Source organism: Hyperolius riggenbachi, chromosome 5 (assembly GCF_040937935.1).
Source record: "Hyperolius riggenbachi isolate aHypRig1 chromosome 5, aHypRig1.pri, whole genome shotgun sequence".
Taxonomy (NCBI): Eukaryota; Metazoa; Chordata; class Amphibia; order Anura; family Hyperoliidae; genus Hyperolius; species Hyperolius riggenbachi.
This window is the reverse complement of record NC_090650.1, coordinates 386,768,979-386,796,815: the sequence shown is the minus strand read 5'-3', so window position 1 is coordinate 386,796,815 and position 27,837 is coordinate 386,768,979. Positions and strand designations below refer to the sequence as shown.

The 27,837-nt window shown below is 45.9% G+C and overlaps 1 protein-coding gene across 2 annotated transcripts in view; it reads right to left on the bottom strand.

The window, feature by feature from the left end:
- The window catches only part of MATN2 (matrilin 2), a 165,337-nt gene that overhangs the window by 30,011 nt on the left and 107,489 nt on the right, over window positions 1-27,837 (bottom strand). For both annotated transcript variants that reach the window (XM_068237705.1, XM_068237704.1), the window contains exons 10-12: window positions 21,512-21,634; window positions 17,677-17,799; window positions 882-1,295 (exon numbers count right to left, since the gene is read on the bottom strand). In XM_068237705.1, the coding sequence (XP_068093806.1) occupies window positions 882-1,295; window positions 17,677-17,799; window positions 21,512-21,634 (660 nt within the window). The remainder of the gene's footprint in view (window positions 1-881; window positions 1,296-17,676; window positions 17,800-21,511; window positions 21,635-27,837) is intronic.

Here is a 27,837-nt window from a genome sequence, read left to right as displayed (position 1 = left end):
GGGCACGCAGATCACTGGATCCACGGTCCACACTCTAGACTTTCCAGACCCCCCCCCCCCCCCCTCGAAAACGGATTCAAAACCGCATGCAGAACGGAAGAAAATCCGGATGCGAACTAACCGGATCCGGATGGCAAACGGATGTTCTCGGAACGGACTGGACCGGATCCGTGCCCCCGGACCGTATCTGCATAAAACGCAAGTGAGAACCGGGCCTTAACCCGAGTCCTATCCTCATAGAACCTTAGTGTTCTTTCTCCCTGTGATTGTTGGGTTTTTCTCTGGTTGCTCTGTTTTTTTCCCACTTTCCAAAAACATTCAGTTTAGTTGATTCCCTGTAAAAAAACTGGCCTCAGGCTATGGTATGGACATTAGACTATAACTTTGATAGGGATCAGATTGTGGGTTCCTCGGGGGAAGGGGCAGATAGAGACTGTACTAAGGAAATCGCTGTGGAAGATATAAGTGCTAAATACATTTGTAATCATTATTTAAAATATAACCTGTCAGCTAAGTAAGGTCATTCAAATCCTGCTGAGGTAAAATTCAACTGGTCTATTTTCAAACTGCATCATTTTGCATACCAAATTTGCATAATCCTGCATGAACTCCAAATTATTTGCATCTTATTGACCATCCCTACTGTCAACATTGATAGATTAACCGTGTGGGCAATCGTTAGTTTCTAAACCTACTGGGAAAAGATGCAGTTCTGCATAATTTTGCTTACTGTGAAGCAAGAAAGTCAATTTAGGTTGAATTTTCAGCTCATCTATAGTTTTGAATATGATGAATATGACAACTTTGCAAGTAGCTACACCAACACAAGATCTATAAATTAAAAAGTATAACAGTCAATGACTAAAGAAAGGATACTTTACCGTTTTCCTTGGCCCGGCTTGCCCAGTCTGCCACTTCATCCTGTGCACGACCATCAGTGAACACAATGGCCACTCTTGGCACACCTAAGGAGCGCCGCCTGGCACCCTGCGCCTCCGAGAAGCTCTTCTCATACATGACTTTCAGGGCCATTCCCGTCATAGAGCCTCTGCCCATGTATTTCATCTGGGAGACTGCTTTCTTCATATCCTTGGCAGAGCTGTACTGAGCCATAGTAAACTCTGTGCGGACCTGGGTGGAATATTGTAGCAGCCCCACACGGGCAGCTTTCTGTGAGACCTCCAGAGAGTCTATAATCCCACTGACAAACTGCTTCACTATCTCAAAGTTGTCCTCTCCAAGACTCTTCGATCCATCAATAACAAACACCAAGTCCACAGGTCCTTCCCCACACCCTGGAATAAAGTGATCAAAGAGAGATGATGCAATGGATTATGCTTTACTCATTATCCGTAAGACTTTACACACGTAATACTGCTTGAAGAGGAATTTTACCAAAAGATAGTAGTAGTGGGAAAAAAAAAAAGAAATCAAGATGTTTTAGGGCTGGAACCAACTAGAGCAATTTTTTTTGAGCGTTTAGGGAGCGATTCAAAATGCTAGCGATTTCCCTAAATGCTCAGCTAATGTTAATGGATGGACCAAATTCCACTGGAGCAATTGCGATTAGCAAAATCGCAAACGCAGGACATGCAGAATTTTTTGAGCGTTAGCGTTTCAATGCAAATTGTATAAAAGCTGGCATAATCGCTCATCAAAACCTACACAGAGTGATTTTGCTAGCATTTTTAAATTACTGTATACTGTAAAAAAAAATGAAAATTAATTGAAAGGACCAATCAGAATTAAAATCGCTAATCGCAAATCGCTACACAATCGCTGGCAAAAAGCGAATACTTTTTAAAATCGCTCCCAAAAACGCCAGAAAACGCTTATGAAATCGCTTACAAAACAGTACTTAAAAACGTGTGCGATTTGTAGTGGGTTCCAGGCCTTAAAGTGAGTCATTTAAAAAAGGAAGATAGATCAAGAAATGATGGATAGTCGCTGTGCGATTTGTTCATGTTGTTGGATCCTCTGTGAGCGTGCAGATCAACATCTTTACTACTAGCAGGCATGAAAAAAAAGGACAAAAAAAATTATATATATATGCACAGAGGGAGATACTGCTAACTTGGCAGCTGGCAACAGCCACTATTTCCCACAATCCAATGAAGTTAACAGACTGGAAACTGTCAAGGGCCTATCACACTATGGGAGGGGTTTCACCACAATATCAGCCAATCAGGTACCTATCACACTATCGGAGGGGTTTCAATGCAATATCAGCCAATCAGGGGCCTATCACACTATGGGAGGGGTTTCACTGCAATATCAGTCAATCGGGTACCTATAACACTATGGTGGGGTTTCACCACAATATCAGCCAAACAGAGTTCCCTGATCCACTAATAGAGAAAGGGTAAGGGTTTCTCATGGGAAAGGGGGTATCGACTACTTATTAAGATGACGTTCCATCCTGGGTTAACGTTCCTCTTTAATGCAATTTAATGCATACACCCATGGTGTGCTGTACTGTACAACTGTACTTTGATCTATATCTGCCTTGTCTGTCTATGCAGCTTGTTAGTAAAATGCAGTATTTATTTGTACGCCTCCATGGGATAGGTTGATCCTATATGAAACAATAATATTTTTTTACTTATAACTTAATAATTTATAAGGTAATTAAACAGAAAAAAATACATAAAATCAGTATATGTTGTTACCAGCCTTTGCCTACAAATTAGAGTGAATCCTCCCACTAACACACAGAAGAGGATTTGGCAGTATATGTCCTGTACAGGCCCTGCTTTATTGGTTGTTAAACGGTTCCCTGGACCCCTGAAGCAGTAAGTTACAAAAGCCATCAATTTTTAATACTGTTTAGCAAGCATTATCAGTGACGTCAATGCAAAACGAATTCTAGCAGTGGCAGTGCACTGTGAATTAGAAACAGGCCTTTTAGGATAAAGAAAAAGTGTTGTACTAAGAATGTCCCCTAGAGTGTGCTGCTGAGACATACATGAAGAGCTTTGTGAATTCCATAAGTAAGCACTTCAATGACACACACCTGTATTTCTGTAACTCCAAATAACAGCAAAATCAACTCCCAGAGATATGCTGAGCAGCAGTGATGCAGAAAAAAAGAATTGCTTTGTTACATCATGGGTTTGTATGCATCTGCAGAAGCTACAGGAAGGATACCGGAGTGCACTGGCTGTTTATATTATAAAGACTGTATCAATAACAGTATAGTTAATATGCTTTGCCTGGAAAGTGCTGAAGATATTTTATAGTTGAGGTTGAACAATGAGTAAGGAGAGATCATTTCTGAGATTCTCCCCTGGCTGAGATCTCTACTGAGAGTGAGGCAAGGTACGGTAGTAACAGGAGGAAATTAATAGTTAATTGCATCTATGTTTCTTTGTTAAAGTCAATGGGAACCTGGATTAATAAAAAAAAGCCAGATACTTAACTAAGGAGGGGGAAGGCTCTGGGCAGGCCTGGATTTAGCTTACAGGAGCCTATAGGCACAGATCCAGATGTCCTGGCACCCTAGACTTCACCCTCCATAAACCTCTACATCCCCTCCAAACTGAACCACAAGTGTGCTGGCTGTCCCAGCTGTCACTTCTCCGTTAGTTCCCTTGCCCCTCATAGGTAGCTACAGGAGCCCCTTAGTATTAGGTAGCCAGAAGTACCCTCAGTATTAAAGAGACTCTGAAGCCTCCTTAAAATCATGTTTTTATTTTAAAAACCTCTTAAAGGGAACCAGAGACTAGAGTTGGGCCGAACGGTTCGCCTGCGAACGGTTCCATGCGAACTTCAGTGGTTCGCGTTCGCGGCCCGCAGGCGAACCTTTGCGGAAGTTCGGTTCGCCCCATAATGCACATGGAGGGTCAACTTTGACCCTCTACATCACAGTCAGCAGGCCCAGTGTAGCCAATTAGGCTACACTAGCCCCTGGAGCCCCACCCCCCCTTATATAAGGCAGGCAGCGGCGGCCATTAAGGCCACTCGTGTGCCTGCATTAGTCAGAGTAGGGCGAGCTGCTGCAGACTGTCTCTCAGGGAAAGATTAGTTAGGCTTAGCTTGTTCCTGTCTGGCTGCATACCTGTTCTGTGAACCCACCACTGCATACCTGTGCTGTGAACCCACCACTGCATACCTGTGCTGTGAACCCACCACTGCATACCTGTTCTGTTCAGTGGACCCGCCACTGTATACCTGTTCATTGAACCCACCACTGCATACCTGTGCTGTGAACCCACCACTGCATACCTGTGCTGTGAACCCACCACTGCATACCTGTGCTGTGAACCCACCACTGCATACCTGTTCTGTTCAGTGGACCCGCCACTGTATACCTGTTCTGTTTAGTGAACCCGCCACTGCATACCTGTTCTGTTCAGTGAACCCACCGCATCAGTGCGCATACCTGTTCTGTTCAGTGGACCCGCCACTGCATACCTGTTCTGTTTAGTGAACCGCCACTGTATACCTGTTCTGTTTAGTGAACCGCCACTGTATACCTGTTCTGTTTAGTGAACCCGCCACTGCATACCTGTTCTGTTCAGTGAACCCACCGCATCAGTGCGCATACCTGTTCTGTTCAGTGGACCCGCCACTGCATACCTGTTCTGTTTAGTGAACCGCCACTGTATACCTGTTCTGTTTAGTGAACCGCCACTGTATACCTGTTCTGTTTAGTGAACCCGCCGCTGCATACCTGTTCTGTTCAGTGGACCCGCCACTGCATACCTGTTCTGTTTAGTGAACCCGCCACTGCATACCTGTTCTGTTCAGTGGACCCGCCACTGTATACCTGTTCTGTTTAGTGAACCCGCCACTGCATACCTGTTCTGTTCAGTGGACCCACCGCATCAGTGCGCATACCTGTGCAGTTAAGTGAACCCGCCACTACATACCTGTTCTGTTCAGTGAACCCACCGCATCAGTGCGCATACCTGTGCAGTTAAGTGAACCCGCCACTGCATACCTGTTCTGTTCAGTGAACCCACCGCATCAGTGCGCATACCTGTGCAGTTAAGTGAACCCGCCACTGCATACCTGTTCTGTTCAGTGGACCCGCCACTGCATACCTGTTCTGTTTAGTGAACCGCCACTGTATACCTGTTCTGTTTAGTGAACCCGCCACTGCATACCTGTTCTGTTTAGTGAACCCGCCACTGCATACCTGTTCTGTTCAGTGGACCCGCCACTGCTTACCTGTTCTGTTTAGTGAACCGCCACTGTATACCTGTTCTGTTTAGTGAACCCGCCACTGCATACCTGTTCTGTTCAGTGAACCCACCGCATCAGTGCGCATACCTGTGCAGTTAAGTGAACCCGCCACCGCATACCTGTTCTGTTCAGTGGACCCGCCACTGCATACCTGTTCTGTTTAGTGAACCGCCACTGTATACCTGTTCTGTTTAGTGAACCCGCCACTGCATACCTGTTCTGTTTAGTGAACCCGCCACTGCATACCTGTTCTGTTCAGTGGACCCGCCACTGCTTACCTGTTCTGTTTAGTGAACCGCCACTGTATACCTGTTCTGTTTAGTGAACCCGCCACTGCATACCTGTTCTGTTCAGTGAACCCACCGCATCAGTGCGCATACCTGTGCAGTTAAGTGAACCCGCCACTGCATACCTGTTCTGTTCAGTGAACCCACCGCATCAGTGCGCATACCTGTGCAGTTAAGTGAACCCCCGTATAAAAAACCTCAAGGGGAATGAGCTGTACTGGGTGGCCACACTACTAGACCCTCGGTACAGGCACAAAGTGGCGGACCTGTTACCAACTCACCGGAAGGTGGAAAGGATGCAGCACATGCAGAACCAGCTGTCAACTATGCTTTACAATGCCTTTAAGGGTGATGTGACGGCACAACGCCAGCAAGGTACCACTGCCACTAATCCTCCTCCCGTGTCCACGCAGTCAAAGACAGGACGCTCCAGCGATCTCATGGTGATGTCGGACATGCGGACGTTCTTTAGTCCAACGCCTCGCCGTAGCCCTTCCGGATCCACCCTCCACCAACGCCTGGAACGGCAGGTAGCCGACTACCTGGCCTTAAGTGTGGATGTAGACACTGCTGTGAACAGCGATGAGGAACCCTTGAACTACTGGGTGCGCAGGCTTGACCTGTGGCCGGAGCTGTCCCAATTTGCCATCCAACTTCTCTCCTGCCCTGCCGCAAGCGTCCTCTCAGAAAGGACCTTCAGCGCAGCTGGAGGCATTGTCACAGAGAAGAGAAGTCGCCTAAGTCACAAAAGTGTTAAGTACCTCACCTTTATCAAAATGAATGAGGCATGGATCCCGGAGGGCTGCTGCCCGCCCCAAGACTAAGTCAGTCCCCGCACATACAGCATCTCTGCCTGCACGCCGTGTGACTGGCTGCCTGGCCTGCCCCAAGAAGACTAAGTCGCTCCCAGTCCCTCCACACAGCATGTCTGCCTGCAGGCCGCTTGACTACCTTCTCCGCCACCACCAACAGGGTCCAGGACTCCAGGCGGATTGCTGAATTTTTTAGGCCGCTGCTAGCAGCGGCCGCTGTAATAATTTTTCGGGTGCGTGTACATGACTGCCTAATTTTTCTGGCTGCACTGCGGGCAGCTGCAACAACAAAAGAAAAGGCATGTACATGCGCCCATTCCCCTTCGTGATCATTACCTTGCCGTGGTGAAGGGGCTTGCGTATCACAATGGAGCAATGACCGGCGCCTAGATGAGTGTCTCGGGGGGCACACCCACGATAATAAGGTCGTTGCCTCATTGTGGTCAGACCAAATTTGATCAGCTGGACAGTCACTGTTCTGTCATTCAGCTACATCAGCCAGATGACCATATGGGCTGTAAAGCCACCAAAACCTGCACTCTGGCCATGGTGCGCACCAGTAAAGCACGGCCGTCACTACACAAACAGCTGTTTGCGGTGCGTTACACGATGAGTTTGGTGTGTCAGTGTGAAGCAGTACCTTAATTACACTACCTGATTGATGTATACACATGCAAGATGTTTTAAAGCACTTTAGGCCTGTCATTTAGCATTCAATGTGATTTCTGCCCTTAAAACGCTGCTTTGCGTCAAATCCAGATTTTTCCCCGGGACTTTTGGCATGTATCCCACTCCGCCATGCCCCCCTCCAGGTGTTAGACCCCTTGAAACACCTTTTCCATCACTTTTGTGGCCAGCATAATTATTTTTTTTTTTCAAAGTTCGCATCCCCATTGAAGTCTATTGCGGTTCGCGAACTTTAACGCGAACCGAACCTTTCGCGAAAGTTCGCGAACCCGGTTCGCGAACCGAAAATCGGAGGTTCGGCCCAACTCTACCAGAGACGCCAGAAAAAAGATTTTATACATACCTGGGGCTTCCTCCAGCCCCATACGCACGGATCGCTCCCACGCCGCCGTCCTCCGCTTCCTGTATCAGCCGGTTCCGGGTCCCGTAGTTTCGGCCAGTCGGTGTCAGCACGCGGCCAATTGTCCGCATCACAGGGGCTCCCAGCATTCCCTTACGCGTGCGGGTGCATACTGCGCAGCCGCATGCGTAAGGATATGGAGGGATCCCCTGATCATGCGGACAATTGGCCGCGTCCACCGGAAGTGACGGGACCCGGTACCGGCGGATCCAGGAAGCGGAGGATGGTGGCGTGGAAGCGATCCAGGCTTATGGGGCTGGAAGAAGCTCCAGGTATGTATGAAATCTTTTTTCTTTTTCTATGTCTGGCGTCTCTGGTTCCCTTTAAGCATGTTTGCCCAACCTAAAACGCTTCATCCCCGCAGCTGAAAACTAAATTAATCACCCCTAACACCCCTGGCAAAATCCAGAACTTTCTTGGTCCTGGATTTTGCTGCCCTAAGGAGGAAGAGCTTTCAGCTGCAGCTCTGCCTCCATGCGCATCAATCTGCGCATATCTCCGCCTGTCCCCTGCCCCTCTCAGTGAAAGAAGACAGAGGGGCGGGGAGAGGCGGAGATCCACCGCAGATGGACACGTGTAGAGGCAGAGCTACAGCCTAAAGTTCTGCCTCTTCACGGAAGGAGCCCCGCAATCCGCCCCAGCGAGTTTGGGGTGATTCATTTAGTTTTCAGCTGATTGTGGCCACGGAGATGTGGCGTTTCAGGTTGGGCAAACATGCTTAGAGGGAAGGTCCAAGCAAAATAAAAAAATGAGTTTCACTTACCTGGGGCTTCTACCAGCCCCATGCAGCCATCCTGTGCCCTCGTAGTCACTCACTGCTGCTCCAGTCCCTTGCTGGTAGCTTTCCGACCTCGGAGGTCGGCGGGCCGCATTGCGTACGTTTTTACGCATTCCCGCTAGTGCAAGAACATTAACACATACATTTTACGCGTTACTGGTTCTATGCGTACATTTTTACGCATTGAACCAGTAATGCGTAAAAATGTATGTGTTAATGTTCCTGCACTAGTGGGAATGCGTAAAAACGTACGCAATGCGGCCCGCCGACCTCCGAGGTCGGAAAGCTACCAGCGGGGGACTGGAGCAGCAGTGAGTGACTACGAGGGCACAGGATGGCTGCATGGGGCTGGTAGAAGCCCCAGGTAAGTGAAACTCATTTTTTTATTTTGCTTGGACCTTCCCTTTAAGTGCTTTTTAAAATCAAAAACATTATTTTAACGAGGCTTCAGAGTCTCTTTAAGTAGCTAGAGGTGCCCCTGACTGGATGGAGATCTCGTCAGTGGAATGCAGAGAGCTGGGTGAGTAACCTCTCATTTACACTCTCAACAGGACTCTGCATAGGGAAGGAGGGAGGGAAGCATTAGGGGAGGGGAGTGAGCTGCCCTTCCATCATCAGGCGCCTGTAGGAACATGCCTACAGTGCCATATGGTAAATCCAGCCCTGGGTCTGGGTCCTATAGAGCCTCTTCCTCTCACGGTCCCCTTGTTCTAGCTCTGGCTCCCCCGTAGCAGTATTCAACCAATTTGGTCAAATGCTGCTGTCTCTGCCGCCAAAGGGAGGCTTCGGAAGTCTTTGGGAGCCCGAGTGCTCCCGAAGACAAGCCACTCCTTACTGCACACGTGCAAGTGCCCTCCCTCACGCACTTTTGCAGGAGGAGCAGCAAAAAGCTTTCCATATGTCTCCATGGCAGCAACGGCTGGGTTAAGTCCCGCCCACTTGACCCCTATAGGACCCATATTATAAATTCCTCCTTTAGACTCCCCCCCTTCGTCTTTTTTTTGTCCTCATCACCTCATCGGACCCGATAGGATGTAATGCTGCCACGTGAGTCCTTACCTGCCGCACAGTGCTTGCCTCGCCTGTGTGAGGGCCCCTGCTGGGAGTCTAAATGACACAGCGCAGGAGGAGTAGTCCGTTTCTGGTCACGGACAGGCAGCGGGCCAGTGAGGTAAATCCTCCAGACTGTCGTGCCTCTAGGTGGGTGGCTAATGGCCGCCCGGCGTCCTGCTCCAGGTACTAAGAGTGAGCCGGCGTGCGTCTCACAGTGCGCTCCGCCGGCGCTGACGTCACTTCCGGTTTCGCATAGCCAATAGGCATTGAATCCTCCCCTCTGCTCTGATTTGTGAGCTTTCAGTGGGGAGGGAGATTTAAGGCTGCAGTCGATAATAATAACAAGGTTAATGAGAGACAGCTTACACTGGTGGACAGACAAGCGAAATTTAGCAACACCATTGCAGATTCAGCAGTTCTCCACGATCACACTTACCACGGACGCCAGCCAGGCGGGTTGGGGGGCGTGCCTAGGCCCACAGACAACGCAGGGGCGGTGGCAGCGACAGAACGTTCATGTACCAGCAAACATTCTGGAGATCAGAGCGGCATTCCTAGCACTGTCCACATTCAAGAATCAGCTAATGAACAAGGATGTAGTCCTGCGGATGGACAACCAGACTGCGGTCGCCTATGTGAGGAGACAGGGTGGTACCAGGTCAAGGACACTGCTGCAGGAGGTGGCGCCAATATTCCACCTGGCAGAGACCTGTTTCAACAGTCTAACAGCAATATACTTACCAGGCCGGGAGAATATCACAGCGGACTTTCTGAGCAGAACCGTATTAGACAACAACGAGTGGTCCCTCAATCCACAAATATTCCACAACATCTGCAGGGAAATGGGAAATCCTCAGATAGATTTAATGGCGACTCCGCAGAACAAGAAGTGCGAGATATTCATGGCCCGACGGCAGACACCAACAGCAGTGGCAACAGACGCGTTGATAGCCCCTTGGAACTTCTCGGTGGCTTACGTGTTTCCACCCGTTCCTCTAATCCACCACTTACTGATGAGATTAATTCAGGAGGACGTGACCTTAATAGCAGTGATTCCGTTCTGGCCAAGGAGGCCATGGTTCCCGCTCCTGTGGAGTCTCAAGGACCGTCAGCCATTACTGCTCCCGATATCACCGGATCTACTGACACAGGGCCCGGTCGCTCATCCAAATCCAGCTACATTAAAACTGGCAGTATGGAGATTGAAAGGAGGAAACTGGAGGCGATAGGCTGCTCAAGCAACGTCATCAACACAATATTGAAAGCAAGAAGACCAACCACCAACTCTTCATATCAGAGGGTATGGGCAAGGTTCGAGGACTTTGCAGTCCAATTAGGATTTAACCCTTTACAACCAGGAATAACAGAGATCCTTCAATTCTTGCAGACTGGTCTGGAGAAGGGCTTAGGCTACCACTCATTGAAGGTCCAAGTCTCGGCCTTATCAGCTCTTACGGATCACAGATGGGCCTTGCAGCCACTGGTGGTTCAGTTCTTGAGAGGTGTGATGAAGGAGAAGCCTCCGATCAGAGCAGTATTCCCGAAATGGAATCTACCTATGGTTCTGGAAACCCTTTCGAAAACACCGTACTTTCCACTTGAACAGGCAACACTGGTACAGTTGACATACAAAGCGGTGTTCCTGGTAGCTATGGCTTCGGCAAGAAGGATATCAGAGATACAGGCATTAGGGTGGGAGGAACCCTCACTGACCTTCTTTGTGGATAGGGTCGTCCTGCGCCCCATCCAACATTTCATTCCGAAGGTATCTTCAATTTACCATTTTAACCAAGAGTGGACCTTGCCAACATTATATGAACAGACTAACTCAAACCCACATCCACTGGATATCGGAAACGTCCTGAGGGCATATGTTGAAAAAACAAGAGATCTAAGGAAAACAGAGAGACTCTTTGTGATTCCTTCAGGCTACAGAGCGGGTCAGGCAGCTACGACAAGAACCATTGGACAATGGTTGGTCAACACTATCCAGATGGCATATAGGGCTAATAACCTAGCACCTCCAGAGCAGATAACGGCACACTCCACGAGGGGTTTGGCGGCATCGTGGGCCGCTTTCAACAAGGTTTCTCCAGAGAAGATCTGCCAGGCGGCCAATTGGTCCTCAATCAACACGTTCATGAGGCACTATAGAGTTGATCCGGCTGTCAATACTACCCGACAGTTTGGCTCTGCTGTGTTAAATGCTGTATAATAAGCAATAAATTGTGTGTTAGCATTACACCTCATCCCTCCCTGTGTTTATTCTAGTTAACTCCCAGCCGTTGCTGCCATGGAGACATATGGAAAGCGGAAAATTGGATACTTACCTGACGGTAATTTTCCTTTCCAGATGTGTCCATGGCAGCACAAGGCTCCCTCCCAAAGATTCGGTGATTCGAGTCACATAGACGAAGGGGGGGAGTCTAAAGGAGGAATTTATAATATGGGTCCTATAGGGGTCAAGTGGGCGGGACTTAACCCAGCCGTTGCTGCCATGGACACATCTGGAAAGGAAAATTACCGTCAGGTAAGTATCCAATTTTCCGCTATTCTTACCACACTGTTCTTTATAGAATTCTTAAACACAACTTAAACGCCAGCACTTAAAAAAAAACGGAAATGCTCATAGTGTTTGTGAGGGTGCAGGCTATTGTTGTACCTTATTTTCTGGTTGAACTCAATGGACCTATGTATTTTTTTCATCCCAAATAACTATGTAACTATGAATGACAACAGCGCAGCATTATCCGTCCAGCCACCATGCGAGAGACACGGAGCCGACGTCTGCTTACTCTGGGAAGGAGTGTGGAGTGAATAGTGCTGCTGAGCATCGCTGTTTGTTTCCCTCTGTGGACCACACTCATTAGGCATGAATCCTCCGGGCCCCGGCATAATCACTGGCAATGCTTGCATAGCTTTACTCAATCATATAGATTCCTCGGATCGGCAGAGCATTAAGCCGGACACAGAAACAGATTATGCCTTGAAAATTTCTCACCAACTGTTCTGGCCTGATTGATATTCTTTGTGGCGGCTGATTGTGCTGGCGTAGACAAATCCTATTGTGCAATTTGTGGTTAATCGCTTTCTGCAGCTTAACTCCTTCTGTTCTATTTTCTGAACGTCTTGAATGATATAAACTATTTACAGTATATACCGGCAGTGGTGTAGCTACAGACTTCGGGGCTCCAATGCGGAATTTGTACCCCCCCCCCCCCATTCCTACATTAAATAATGTGCTCTCTCCCACACCAGTATAGTAGCCAGATGTGCCCCCCTTCGTCCCCAGTATGGTAGCTAGATGTGCCCTACTCCCTCAACCCCCCCCCCTCCAGTGCCTCCAGTATAGCTGTCCAGGTATAGGTGCCCCCGGTATAGCTAGCCTGGTATAGGTGTCCACAACATAGCTAGTCAGGTATAGGTGCCCCTAGTATACCTAGTCAGGTATAGGTGCCCCTAGCTTTGAGTCCGCCAGGAGAAAATTGCGATATAAGTGTTGTTGTTTTTTAGTATAGCTAGCCAGGTATAGATGCCTGCAATATAGCTAGTCAGGTATAGGTGCCCCTAGTATAGCTACGCAGGTATAGGTGTCCCTAGTATAGCTAGCTAGGTATAGGTGTCTGCAATATAGCTAGCCAAGTATAGGTGCCTGCAGTATAGCTAGCCAGGTATAGGTGTCCTCAGTATAGCTAGTCAGGTATGGGTGCCCCTAGTATAGCTAACCAGGTATAGGTGCCTGCAGTATAGCTAGCCAGGTATAGTCGCCTGCAGTATAGGTAGCCAGGTTTAGGTGCCTTCAGTATAGCTAACCAGGTATAGGTACCCCCAGTATAGGTACCAGGTATAGGTGCCCTCAATATAGGTTAGTCAGATATAGGTACCCCCAGTACAAGTAGCTATGTATAGATGTCCCCATCTATACCTATAGGTAGCCAAGTATAGGTAGCTAGGTATAGGTGTCCCAGTATAGGTAGCCAAGTATAGATGCCCCTTGTATTAGTAACCTGATGGGTGGGGTTGCAGTGGCAGGTGCATGCAGAGTGGGTAATCTCAGATACTCATCTGTGATTACTCGCTCAGCTGCTTTTCTTGTACCTGCTACTGTGCCCCCCCCACGTAGCACATGGGGAGGTCAAGTAGGCCCCCCAGGGGCAGGGGCACGGTCGCAGCATCTACTGCTGATCCATCCACACCAGTCCCTGACAGCTTTTAGTGTACTGTCCCTACCACAAAAGCTTCAATTCAGCATGCAGGTAAGCAGGACCACAATCTATAATGCAGAAAACAGCAGATTTCACGGAGTAACTTGCCAAATGCCAATTCCATAAGGCTGCCTATTACCGAATTGAAAAATAAAATAGTGAGGTTAATTACCAACGTGTGCAGAAAATAAATCAATACAATACAATTCCGAAAGATTAGAGCATTTGGTAAAACAAGTGAGATATTTGGTATTTTAAGACAAGCCTGGACCTGTCAATACCTAGCAATCTTTTTTCGGAATTTTTTTTACAAAGGAAACAGCCAACAGGAAGTGCCACCTGGTCCAGCTACTCACCCCTTTTGATCCAATGCACTGGCGGGCGGGGCATTAGAAAGTTAAATAAAACACAAGATCAGAAGCAGGAGACATTCATATTTTGTATCCCTTTAGACGTGCAGAGCTATATAATGATAAAAGGAGGAGGGCCCTCTAGTGGCATGCATGCACATCTAAAGAGATACAGGGAATTACTTTTACTTTAGTAAGATGCCACAAGACTGCGCAGGAACGGCTCATGCAGACCACTTGAGGGAGAAGAATCACAGCTTATTGTAAAGACCTACTTCACAGCTGGTAAGACACAGAAGCAGGAACATTACCGAGCAGGTGAATTGAAACTACATTTTCTGTAAATTACTAAACTATTACCGCATGTGTGGAAATCTTAGTGAATTAAAAAAAATACTGAATGTGGTATTTTATCGACCTAGTATTTTTTTATTTTTTTTTACTGAACTGCCTTTAGTGAATTGAGGCAAATCATAGATCCACACATGTCAGTAAGGACTGGAGAGAATGAATCTAGCAGTAAAAAAATGTTTTAGGCAGGTGTACCAAAAATGCTGTAAATAGAAATGTTTTTGCAAATAGAAGTACTAAAAGAAACCTGAGATGCCAATAAAGAAAGATTTGATACTTACCCGAGGCTTCCTCCAGCCCCATAGCAATGAGTCCCTCACCGTCCTCCCGCGAGCATCTGTCCGGCCGCAATCAGCTTTGGTAACTGGCTTATTCGTGTCAGTCCCGACTGATGCGACTGAGCCAGTTACCAGGGCTGATTGCGGCCCGGGTAAGTATCAAATCTTTCTTTATTGGTGTCTCTGGTACACCAATACTTTATTTTTTATCAATTAACAAAGCAAAGTGAATTTACAGAAGAGCTATCTAAATCAAATACATATTTGGTGTGATCATCTTTTGCCTTTAAACCACAGGTAATTCCTCTAGTTACACTCAGGGCTGGAACCCACAGGAGCGCTTTTGGCAGCGTTTTGGCAGCACTGCGATACGCTAGCAGTTTGCCAAAACGCTGGGCTAATGTTAATGGATGGGGAAACTTCCACAGGAGCGTTTGCGTTTCCCAGAAACGCAAACGCAGGACCTGCAGCATTTTGGGAGCGTTAGCGCTTCAATGTAAAGTATTGAAACGCTAGCAGAAACGCTCAGCAAAACCTAAACTGAGCGGTTTTGCTAGCGTTTTGCGGTTAAGCACACTGTAACAAAATGAAAAATAATTCACAGGACCAATCAGGATAAAAACGCAAAACGCAAAACGCTAGGCACCCGCTGGGGAAAAAAATACAATGTTGCAAAACACGACCAAAAACGCGCATGAATCCGCTTGCAAACCGCTCAGACAAAACGCTAGCGGTTGCGTTTTGCGTTTGCGGTTTTCAGTGGGTTCCAGGCCTCACACAGAGTTTTGAAGGAACTTGGCAGGTAGGTTGTTTCAAACATACCAGAGAACTCACCACAGATCTTCTGTGTATGTAGGTTGCCTCATATCCTTGCTCCTCTTCCAGATTTACCTGATGAAGTGGAGATCAGGGCTCTGTGTGGGCCATACCATCACTCCAAGGACTCCTTGTTCTTCTTTGCTGAAGATAGTTCTTAATGACAATGGCGTATATTTGGAGTCATTATCCTGCTGCAGAATAAATTTGGCCTCTTTGGTGATTCTGCATAATGGATACATATATGCTTGTATTTCTCAGTATTGAGGACACCATTAATTCGGACCAAATTCCCAACTCCGTTTGTTGAAAAGCAACCCAAAAAGTTGAACTTCCATCATACATCGCTGTTGCCTGCAGACACATTGCTGAAATGCTCTGCAGCGCTTCGGAGAACAACCCACCTTTTGTTAAAGTCAAATGATTCAAATTTTGACCCACCAGTCCGAAGCACCTGCTGCCAGTTTTGTGTACCTGAGTTCTTAGGTTTTCATGCTTGTTTACAGGTTGGAGCTACAACTTTTACACCACAATTCTTCCATGTAGACCACTTCCCAGACATGTCTTCCATGAAGACCACTGCCTAGACATCTCCAGACAGAAGATGGCTGTTCTGGGTCCCAGAGGTTTCTGCCAGTTTTGAGATGATGGCTCTGCTAGACATCGGATTTTGAAGGGGAATAAGCATATTGCGTATTTCATTTGCCGCTCTCAGTTTCCTTGGCTGACCACTGCGACTGCAGTTCTCAGGGTTGCCCGTTGCTTTGTGCTTCTTCAAAAGAGGTTAAAGAGCAAATCTCGAAACCCCAGTTTGCTTTAAAACTTTTTGTCTGGTATAGACCTTGCTGATGTAGTATAACTACCGTATTCTATAAACTCACTTTGATACAGAGGAGTCTGGATGTTCCTTACCCAGTTTTAAACCCTCTAAATATGAAAATAATGATCATTAGCACCTGAGTGGTATGATAGGAGCTAATGTGTAAGTTTACTTATCAGAACAGATTCTTCTTTGAAATGTTATGTCATGATTTAGATTTTTCTTCTTCAAAGAGGAACTGTAACCAAGGATTACATTTTCTGTAATAGATCATCAGGGGGTCCTTATGGCTGATATTGCTGTGAAACCCCACCCATAGTGTGGTGTCGGGACCTAGGTCCTGACATCACACTGTGGGTGCCTTATTGCACTGTGGGAAAAAAACGTCTGTTTCCAACTGCCAAGCAACTAGTATCTCCTTCTGTGAATATATAGATCTATAAAAAAACAATCTTTTAGCCTATTGTAATGTTAGTGGGTATGGTTATATATAATGGCAGTTGGCGCTATTTTTTTAACATCTCACTTTGCAATGTATGGATTTATTTATTTCCCCCCCTTTTTGCTAAAGTCCCTCTTTAAAGGACAACCAAGTTGACATGTGACATAATGAGATAGACATGTGTATGCACAGTGCCAAGCACACAAATAGCTTGGCTGTGTTCCTTTTTTTCTCTCTCTGCCTGAAAGAGTTAAACATCAGGTATGAAAGTGACAGTTTCTGTCCGGGTCGGGCCTGGGTCCTGAGTGGCTCAGACTAGCTTAACCCTCGCTGATAAGTAATTACAGCACTAAAATACTTTCCTATCAGTAAATGGCTTCTGAGAGCAGGAAAGAGATAAAAAGGATACTTAATTCCTAGATTTGAGCTCTATTATAGACCAAGACGACAGCAATGGACATGAAGGACTATAGGGGGCTGGATGAAGCCACAGGTAAGATCACATCAGCTTCACTTAAAGGACAACTGCGATGACATGTGACAAGATGAGATAGACATGTGTATGTATAGTGCCTAGCACACATATAACTATGCTGTGTTCATTTTTTCTTTTTCTTCCTAAAAGAGTTAAAAAATCAGGTATGCAAATGACAGTTTCTGTCCAGGTCGGGACCAAGTCAGACTATGGCATAACCCTCACTGATAAGTAATTACAGCATAAAAACACTTTCCTGCTAGTAAATGGCTTCTGAGAGCAGGGAAGAGATTAAAAAAAGGTCAATAATTCATAGATTTGAGCTCTTGCATACTTCAATGGAGGTGTCATTGAGCAGAGACAATGAAACAGTAAAAACTTAAAAACTAGATTTAAATATAAAATAAGACTGTGGGATATCTAAAAAAGTCATTTTTAAGAGAGGGGTAATGGATACAATTGTTTTTCTCATCAGTTTATTTTGACCTCAGATGTCCTTTAAGCCAACTTTGCATTTTGTAAATTGATAACAATAAAAATTAAAATTTTAATTAGCAAAAAAAGATTTCTTACTTTCCTGCATTTGTTTACATCTGCCTAAAGCTTGTGCAGAGTAACATTTCCATGTAACCCTTATCACGCACACCGAGTTGCTAATTGACCGGAATTCTAGCCTCACACTGGGTGACACAGATACATTACACTCAGCAGTCATTCCTTATGTCCAGTACTTACTCCTGCATCTCTTTCCATCCTCTGTTAAATGGTATCCTTCAAAGCATTTGCAGATGTAGGAATTGTCGTTATTGACGCAGAGATGCTCACAGCCGTGCTCAGAGGTCTTGCAGGGGTCCTTACCTGCGAAGTACAATGCATTTATTGTATGCGCTACAATACTCTGAGACACAGCTGGCACACTGTACAGAACTGGTGCCATGTGTGTGCTAATTAGGGATGGCCAATGAGATGCAAATCATTTTGAGTTGATGCAGTATTATGCACATTTTGTATGCAAATGTATGCAGCTTGAAAATGAACCAATCAAATCCTGAGGTAAAATTTGATTGGTCCATTTTCAAGCTGCATGAATTTGCATATAAAATTTGCATAATCCTGCATCAACTTGAAATTACTTGCATCTCATTGACCATCCCCAGTGCTAATGACTGCCCAACACTGGAGAAATGTGCGCTGCCTTGGAAACCTCCTCATGAAAAGACCTGTTTGGTTGTCTTGATAATCCTCCTGCTTCATCAGAGCCATTGTTCCTAAGCTTCTGATGACCCCCCCCCCCCCCCCCATACTTGTACTGGCTCATTAATGTACTTAGAAGTCAATCTAAAATTATCAGTATCAGTAAACAGTCTAAATTCGACAGAGGTCAGAGAAAACTTGTTCACAACAAGAGCCCTTGTATTTCAGTGTAATAACCATGTTCAAACAAGGCTGTCTGCATTCGACATCACTTCTTATCAACAGTACACCCTTTTAACGTTGTAATACCATGACTGCAAAGTGAATGCCAAAAAATTACCAACCAAAACAAAACATTTAGTGCAGAGCTCCAGGACTGTCGTGAGAACTTTACATGTGCGGGGTCTATATCTGCTTTTCTTCTAATTTAGGAAGAATGAGGCAAAGACAGAAGAATGTGAAGCCGCACAGCTGCTATTTACAGCACAGCGGAGGCCTCAAAATCTCCTTTCTGTGTTCTGACTGCAGAATGTCTCAGTGATTCTCTACTCAAACAAGTGAACCTGTATCCCGTTATCACAAGTTACCCATTACCAGCATAGCACCATTGAAGAGCTAATGCAGTGGTTGAGGGAGAGCCCCTAGTGGACCCCTCTTGTTCAAGGGCCCGGTGCAGTTGTAAACTCTGCATCCCCTATTGCTACGCCACTAGTAACGTCTGTACATAGGTTTAGCTCACACTGGTGATGAATGCAGATGAACATCAGAAAGCCAGCAGTATTTCCTCTCCAGTGGGTGGGACACAGTGGCAGAGCTGGATCGTCCACAAGGCAATTCTAGGCCGTTGCCTAGGACCTTGATAAAGTCTAGAGGCCTGGTGGATGCTACCCCCCACCAAATCTTACTAAAAAAAGCCAGGTGATCATCAGCGGTGGGCAAAAACTGCCATCTCGCCTAGCGTCCCATTTCATGTTAATCCTTTTCTGGACAGTAAAAAGAGAACCGAGAGCCCAATAGTAAGTATTGACAATTGGGTAAATGAAACGAGTATAATATATACTCACAAACCAGGGTTACCTCCAAGTCACCACTGTACAGGCAGGTGAGGAGATTAGCCTGTCCTCACTCAGGATTGAGAAGTCGCTCTCTGTAGACAGGAGAGAGAAAGGTGTATCCCCCGTCACCAGGGGTGCGTGGATATCAATTATAACGTAATGAAGAACAGAGGCGCCAACAGGATAAAATAAATTCTTAAAACTTTTAAAATTGCTTAGGAGGCAGTGGTGGACTTACCCCCCGCAAGCAGACACAAAAACTGTGTATTCAAAACAATCAAATGTATTGGTACACTCCAGGGGCTTGATTCACTAACCGGCGCTAAGCCAGTTAGCGTGCCTTATCTGAGGTTAGCGTGCCTTATCTGAGGTTAGTGTGCCTTATCTGAGGTTAGTGTGCCTTATCTGAGGTTAGTGTGCCTTATCTGAGGTTAGTGTGCCTTATCTGAGGTTAGTGTGCCTTATCTGAGGTTAGCGTGCCTTATCTGAGGTTAGCGTGCCTTATCTGAGGTTAGTGTGCCTTATCTGAGGTTAGTGTGCCTTATCTGAGGTTAGTGTGCCTTATCTGAGGTTAGTGTGCCTTATCTGAGGTTAGTGTGCCTTATCTGAGGTTAGTGTGCCTTATCTGAGGTTAGTGTGCCTTATCTGAGGTTAGCGTGCCTTATCTGAGGTTAGTGTGCCTTATCTGAGGTTAGTGTGCCTTATCTGAGGTTAGTGTGCCTTATCTGAGGTTAGTGTGCCTTATCTGAGGTTAGTGTGCCTTATCTGAGGTTAGTGTGCCTTATCTGAGGTTAGTGTGCCTTATCTGAGGTTAGCGTGCCTTATCTGAGGTTAGTGTGCCTTATCTGAGGTTAGTGTGCCTTATCTGAGGTTAGTGCCCCTTAAGTAGCATTGTGCACACTAAAAGATGCACAAAGCTACATCGCGCACTGCACGATAACATCGCACCCGCTATACTGTACACAGTGCACCGTTATCGTCGCATCCTATGTGACCTTATGGTTGCATCATATACAGTAAAGCGGGTGCGACATTATCGTCGCACCGCGCACAAAGATCGATGCATTATGCTGTGCGCGCTGTGCAGTGCGCAATGTAGCATTGTGCATCTTTTAGTGTGCACAAAGCTACTTAAGGGGCACTAACCTCAAATAAAGCACACTAACCCAGATAAGGCACACTAACCTCAAATAAGGCACACTAACCTCAGATAAGGCACACTAACCTCAGATAAGGTTAGCGCTGTAGTTTGTGCCCACTAAGTGATAAGGCACACTAACCGGCTTAGTGCCGGTTAGTGAATCAAAGCCTAGGGGTTTTTGCTAAAAACCCCTGGAGTGTACCAATAAATTTGATTGTTTTGAATACACAGTTTTTGTGTCTGCTTGCGGGGGGTAAGTGCACCACTGCCTCCTAAGCAATTTTAAAAGTTTTAAGAATTGATTTTATCCTGTTGGCGCCTCTGTTCTTCATTACGTTATACTTTTCTGGACAGTGTTTTTTTTGTGGCAGTGGCGTAGCTAAGAAACTCTGAGCCCTGGTGCAAGTTTTACATGGGGCACCCCTAAGCACTCTATACATAACAACTGATACGGCGCACCAAAACCTGCCAATGGCAACTACAGTGTCAGAGGTGCAAGAAGGGGATGCAGAACAGTGTGTTATGGATTACTACTACTATTCAAAGCATCTATAGAAGTGTTTATAATGAGCACAGGACCAATCGTGAGCTAATACTGTAGTTGAGGGAGGGCCTTTCGGAGCCCCTCTGGCCCAAAGGCCCCGATGTGGTCGCTACCTCTGAACACACTATTGCTATGCCCCTGGGAGGGGGGTGGGGCGGGGGAGAAGTATTGACAATGGCAGCAATGGACAGCTACTCTCAGACCATAGTAACAAGTCTGGGTCAGCAAATGGCACTGTGCTGTCAACAGAATGTAGGAATGTGAAGTGAACCATGCAGCCTATCTCTCCCGGGACTCGCTGCCCGCCGGGTGCACTGCCTCCTGTCATCTCCTATCTACTTATAGGAATGTATTAATAATGCAATATTATTGCATTATTGATCAGTACTACTTTTAGAGCTTTCTGTGCAGCATAAAAGTCATAAAATAATAGTTCTGCTTGAAACCTTGGCTTGCCTGTGCCAGGCTGCTGGAAATCACAGTCGTGGCAGCTGTAGATGTGGATTTCAGATTCCCACAAGGCTGTGAGGAGCATATGCCAAGACACAAGGTGACAAATGTGTGCAGACACCTCACAGTGCAGCGCAGTCTGCGGCGTCTTCCTGCATACATATATATAGCATGAAGATCACTCACTCTGACAGGTCTTCTTATCATCACGGAGGGCATATCCCTCGAAGCACTGGCACGTGTAGGAGCCATCAGCATTAACACACAAGTGCTCACAGCCATGTTCATTCAAGGCACAATGATCCACAGCTGAAATACAAAACATTTATATTATTATTATATTATTATTACTGTAGATTGTATTTGCAGCTCTTTACAAATTCTGTTATGTCACTAACTGTCCATCAGGAGTGCTCACAATCTAATACCTACCACAGTCATAGGCTGATGCTAGGTAGGTACGCACCATGTAATATTTGAATTACGCTGCTTTTATCATAATTTGTGCTCTGTCTTTTGACGGCTCCTAAATTACTGGCTGAGCACTGCTATAGCTAAAAAAGGCCTTATAGGCTACTTACCCGGGGCTTCCTCCAGCCCCTGGCTGCCGATATGCCCCTAGTGGCAGCTCGGCTCCCAGCCGGGGGCCCGGGGCCCCCTCCGTTGGAGATGCCGACCTCGTCAGGTTGGCATTGCCTGCGCGAGTGCCGCTTGTGATCACGCTCACGTGGCTTGGAGCATTCTGCACAGGTGCAATAGTACGGCACCTTTGCATAACGCTCCAGAGCAAGTGAGCGCGATCACGAGCGGCGCAGCCATGCACTCAGAGGGGACCCCGGGTCACCGGCTGGGAGCAGAGCTTCAGCAAGGGACATATCGGCTGCCAGGAGCGGGAGGAAGCCCCGGGTAAGTAGAACTTTGTTTTTTTTTTTACCTCGGATCTTCCCTTTAAGCTTACGTCGGTTTGTGACTTGAACGGAAAACATGTGCTTACACCTGTAACAGGCGAACATATGACTTTCAACTGCAGCTGACCTGTCGTTGACCTGCTTTAAAACTAATGTTAAAATCAGTAGGTGAAGTGTGACTCAAGTTCCTGTTTCCACTGCCTGTAAGGCCGGCTATAAGAACAGCCATTTGTTCCTCTCAGCGGATGGTAACCACTGATTATGTTCTACATCATTATGTGCTCACTGTATTGCTCAGTGGCAGTTTAAGGTAGCTGGAGGTAGCAGTTTGCAAGTGCCAGTAACTCACTGCAAGACAGTTCTCACATCCTTCGGGGGTTTTGGCAATTAGCATTTTTTGTTACACATCAAAGAAATTCAGAAATTGCGTGCAGCTGTCTAACTGCATCTCCCGGAATGATTGCATCTAGCGGAGTGGCTGCTTTACACACAGCTGCTGTATTTGCTCATTTTTATAAAAGTATTTTATAGTTCAGGAATAATTCTGCAGGTGATTATCGGTGGATCTTAAAGCAACCCTATCACCTACATGCCTGCATATAAAACTGATTTTAAAGAGGAACTGTAACCAAAGATTGAACTTCATCCCAGTCAGTAGCTGATACCCCCTTTCCCATGAGACATTTTTTTCCTTTTTTCATATACATCATCAGGGGGATTTGTGTGGCTGATATTGTGGTGAAACCCCTCCCACAGTGTGATGTCATGACCAAGGTCCTGACAGTTTGCTGTCTGTGAACCTCATTGCATTGTGGGAAATAACGGCTGTTTTCAACTGCTAAGCAAGCAATATCTCCCTCTGTGCATAGAATAGAAATGAACATTCTGTACAAATCACCTGGCAGAACTAAAGATGTCACCATCTGTGATAAATGTCAGAATGTAAATCAGGGAGAGGAAAGATTTTACACCGGGCAAACACTGACTACATAATCTATAAATGAATATTGTAAACAATAAGCAATTTTATTCATGATGTCATTTTCACTACAGTTCCCCTGTGATATCACAATATACACCAACAATATTTATTTGCTAACCAAATGTATGGCACATTTTTTAACTGAGGCTTTGCAAGGATGGATTTATACAGAAAAAACGTGTCTATTAGATAGCAAACTTTTGTAAGACTGGGTGTCCCTGGGCGGAGCTATGTGCCGGAGGGCACAGCACATGGACCAGGGATGTAGGTAATAAAAACATTATTTACAATCAATTGTGGCAAACAAATTGCTTTTGAACAGCGATTCAAAAAGCGATTTTGCAGCACTCCAATACTTTGTATTGGAGCACAATCTCTCCAAAATGCTGCAGGACCAGCGATTGCAATTTTAATCGCTCCCATGGGTTTGTGGCCATTGACTTTCACTAGCCTAGTGCTTTTGGTTTGCCGGTGATTCCAAAGCATGGCTAAAAGTGCTCTCGTAGACCATAGCCCTAACCCTTGCCTGAGGCACAGCAGACCACTCTGCAGATAGTTAAAGCTCATGTGAAAATGAAAAAAAAAAACAGGCGGGATAGTGCTGTGAGCACAGCATTGCCCTGCCTGCTGCACAAGTTCCCGGCCGTATTAAATACTATTCCCCCTCCAGGCCGCCATGGATGATGGGGAATGAAATCATTCGGCTTCCAGCTATTGCTATTGCTATTGTGTTTTAAAAGTAACTTCAGCTCCATCTTAACGGCGCAGAAGTTACTCCCTGTGTGCAGCTATAGCCGTAATTCCTATTACGGCCTATGGTGGCGCCGGCTGCTCCCAAGTCTCCTGCACTGGATCAACCGTGTTCGTTTTAAGGTGGCCACTAATGATCCAATCCTTTTCTTCCTATTTTACCAAATCTATGTAGGGTAAAGTGAGTGAATATACAGAATGGATAATTTAGGCAGTTCCCTTATATTACATAGAAATGGTAAGATTGGATGAAAAAAATTGGATCTTTAGTGGTGAGAGGAACTGGAGGTGCCCATAATGGAAGTACATATGTATCTCTATAGGGTAGTATCCAACAATATAATTTAGAGTGCCTTGCTATCGGGCCATAAGAGATGCCGTTCTACCAGGCGCCATAAACGGCGTTGTTACGTCAGGCACGGTTACTGACCTGAGGAAGCGGCTCTGGTGGTGAAATGCATTGTCAAAGTGCATACATAAAAACCATTTTGAATTTTACCCTGAATTACAAATTGTCTGTTATGATCATGTCTGCAGCATGTATTGTTCGCTGCAGTTTGACTGAAGACAAGCAGTTTTTGATGTCATTACATGCATTTGCTTGCATAGTTTGGTTTGCACTCAAACTAGTTGCTGGCTCTATCTGCAGTGGCTCTGCAATGCTGGCCAGCTCAGGATTGAATAATTACCATTCACCTGTGTGGGAATCTGCATGTCTGCTCCCATTGGATGACCTCAGTATAAAGATCTGCTTCCTGCAGGGCTCCTTGGGCTATCATAGCTTCAGTTAAGCCTGTCTTGCTGTTGCTTTAGTCCCGGATCGTGTTTCTTGTTCTAAAGATACTTTGCTGGTCTTGCATCATATATTGGTTCATTGCCAATATATATGCATACCAGCACGTTTATTATTTTCCTTATATTCGTGTTACGTTGATACATCAGTGACGCTGATATATACGTACACAAACTGTTTATATCCTGTGTTCAGTTAGTCAGCTTTCCAGCACGTTTTGGTAGTTTGCGCGTATCGTGATCACCCGTGCTGAGTTAGTTATCCTGTCCTGTTACCGTTTGTGGATTGCGTTCATCTCTGCGAAGAGATAGCGAATCCTTCTGAGTCCTGTTCCCTGTATTGCTCCAGTCCTAGTCAGTGTTCCTGCTTATGTCATATATCGGTTCATTGCCGATATATACATATGTTAGTCAGACGTTACAAATAGTTTCATTGATAGCTGTAATTGTAATACGCTAGGAAAACATACTTATTGTATATTTATCTGTGTTACGTTTATCTATCTTGATCCTGCTATTTCCTGACTATCCTGTCCAGTCTTTGTGAGGCATGCCATCGTTGCAACGCATTGGCTGCCTCATTCCAGTCTGTCTTGTTGTGGACGCTTGCTGTCACTAGTAGTGGCTGGTTAAGCAAGCGTTCATTCTGTCTACCTGTCCTGATCTCCTCAGTTCTGGTTTATGCGCTCAGCGCTACTTTGCGCTGAGACGTTATCACGAAAGTATTGTTTGTGGCTGTTCGGATCTGCACCGGCTCTGTGCGCCACAATCTCCTATTGGAGTCAGTCCTCTCCTCCACTAAACTGGGGATATCCTGATTCCTTGTGCTGGTGTGTGTACCCCCTTCACGTCAGCTTATGCATCGCGTGCTGACCGTGGAGAATACACCTCCAAGCCTGACATTGTCTTTATCTAGAACGAGACATCCATAAGGTAGGACACTCTAAAGTATATTGTTGGATGTAACATTATAGAGATACATACTGTATGTACTAAACCTCATTACGGGCGCCTCCAGTTCCTCTCAGAAATTCATGTATACCCCTAGGTATAGGGGGGATTAGTCCAAGGTTCATTCCTGGACCTCAAAAATCCTTTTTTTGGAGGAACGACCACCACCATATTGATGCAAGACCGAGTGGGAACAGCACTTCCCCACATGTGCTAACGAGAAGTTGCCTCACACAGCAACCCCTCCTTGTATGTTTTAAGCTATTTTCTAGATTACCCTGGTGATCTAACAATATTGCGCCAGATTGGGCTACTGGATCTCCCTGTGTTTTTTTTCTCCACAACTCTACAGTGGATCTTTACTGGGCACCTTTAGATACAACAAAACAAACAAACAAACACAGAACATTTATATTGCGCTTTTCTCCTGGCGGACTCAAAGTGCCAGAGCTGCAGCCACTAGGGCATGCTCTATAGGCAGTAGCAGTGTTAGGGAGACTTGCCCAAGGTCTCCTTCTGAATAGGTGCTGGCTTACTGAACATACCTTTCAGTTCCTTTCAGTTCCTTACAAAATGGCAGAACAATAGCCCCTGTGACCCACAACATTGAAGAGGGCCAAGGGGGTCTGCACCTGTGCTGAATTGTAGCTGAGCAGAGTATGATACTTTACCTACTCCCATCAGTGGAACAGTTCCTCACTCCTCTCTTCAATGCAACTCCACCCTGCACAGACTATCTCCTTGCAGTTCCTGATGCAGGTCACATGACATACAGCAAGGAGATGTATGGAGCGTGGCTGACCTAAAGAGGGAAGTGAGGAGAGCCTGTCCCACTGCTGGAGGTAGGTAAAGTATCATGCTCCGCTGCTGTGATATATATCTGGGGGCATAGCAAACAGGCTACTATTATAGTTATTGCAGAGGATGGGGCAGCCTGCATGATTTTGCTGGGGAGCAAGGAAATACTTAAGCTACACCCTGTCCTTTTGCATATTTAAAAAAAAAATCAACCAGTGAACGGCCAGCTTATGAGTCCAGAACTGAAAAGACAGATTAAAAAAAATAGAATAATACGGTATGTAATAATAATTTCCTAACTATTTGCTGTATAATATATAATAATAATTTCCTAGCCCGTCCGCTGCATGTATTTATGACTTTCCATCCCACACACACTTCCTTCTGGAAGCAGGAAATTTGGGCGCATGAGGCAGGTGGACAAAAAGGGCGCCGCCATTCACTCCCATAATAAATATCGTTTAAATCGGCGCCCAACAGGAAAAAAGGGCGCCGGAGAAAAATAACGTTTTAAAAGCGGCGCCCGGAGACTTTTAATGTTTTATAACTGTTTCTCATGATTACACATTATTTAATGATTTATAATTTTTAATACATCATTTTTAAACGAAAAACAGTACAATATTTTTTTAAAACATTACTTTTAAACGAAAAACCGTACAAATTTTTTTTTTGCATTTTTAAACGAAAAACCGCACCATATTTTTTTAAAACGTTATTAATGCTTATCACAGGGGAGTCTTAGGTTTAGGCACCAACAGGGGGGTCATAGGTTTAGGCACCAACAGGGGGGTCTTAGGGTTAGGCACCAACAGGGTGGTCTTAGGGTTAGGCACCAACAGGGGGGTCTTAGGGTTAGGCACCAACAGGGGGTCTTAGGGTTAGGCACCAACAGGGGGGTCTTAGGTTTAGGCACCACCAGGGGGGTCTTAGGGTTAGGCACCAACAGGGGGGTCTTAGGGTTAGGCACCAACAGGGGGGTCTTAGGGTTAGGCACCAACAGGGGGTCTTAGGGTTAGGCACCAACAGGGGGGTCTTAGGTTTAGGCACCACCAGGGGGGTCTTAGGGTTAGGCACCAACAGGGGGGTCTTAGGGTTAGGCACCAACAGGGGGGTCTTAGGGTTAGGCACCAACAGGGGGGTCTAGGGGTTAGGGATAGGTACAGGGAGGGTTCTGTGTGAGAGTAGGGTTAGGTATAGCTTTAGTAAAATTCTTATTAATGTTTTATAAAACGTTATTATAAATTTCAATTTTTAAACAGGGAAGATTAACGTTTTTAAAATTGCCGATTTTATACACATTATTTAATGATTTATAACTTTATAAAACA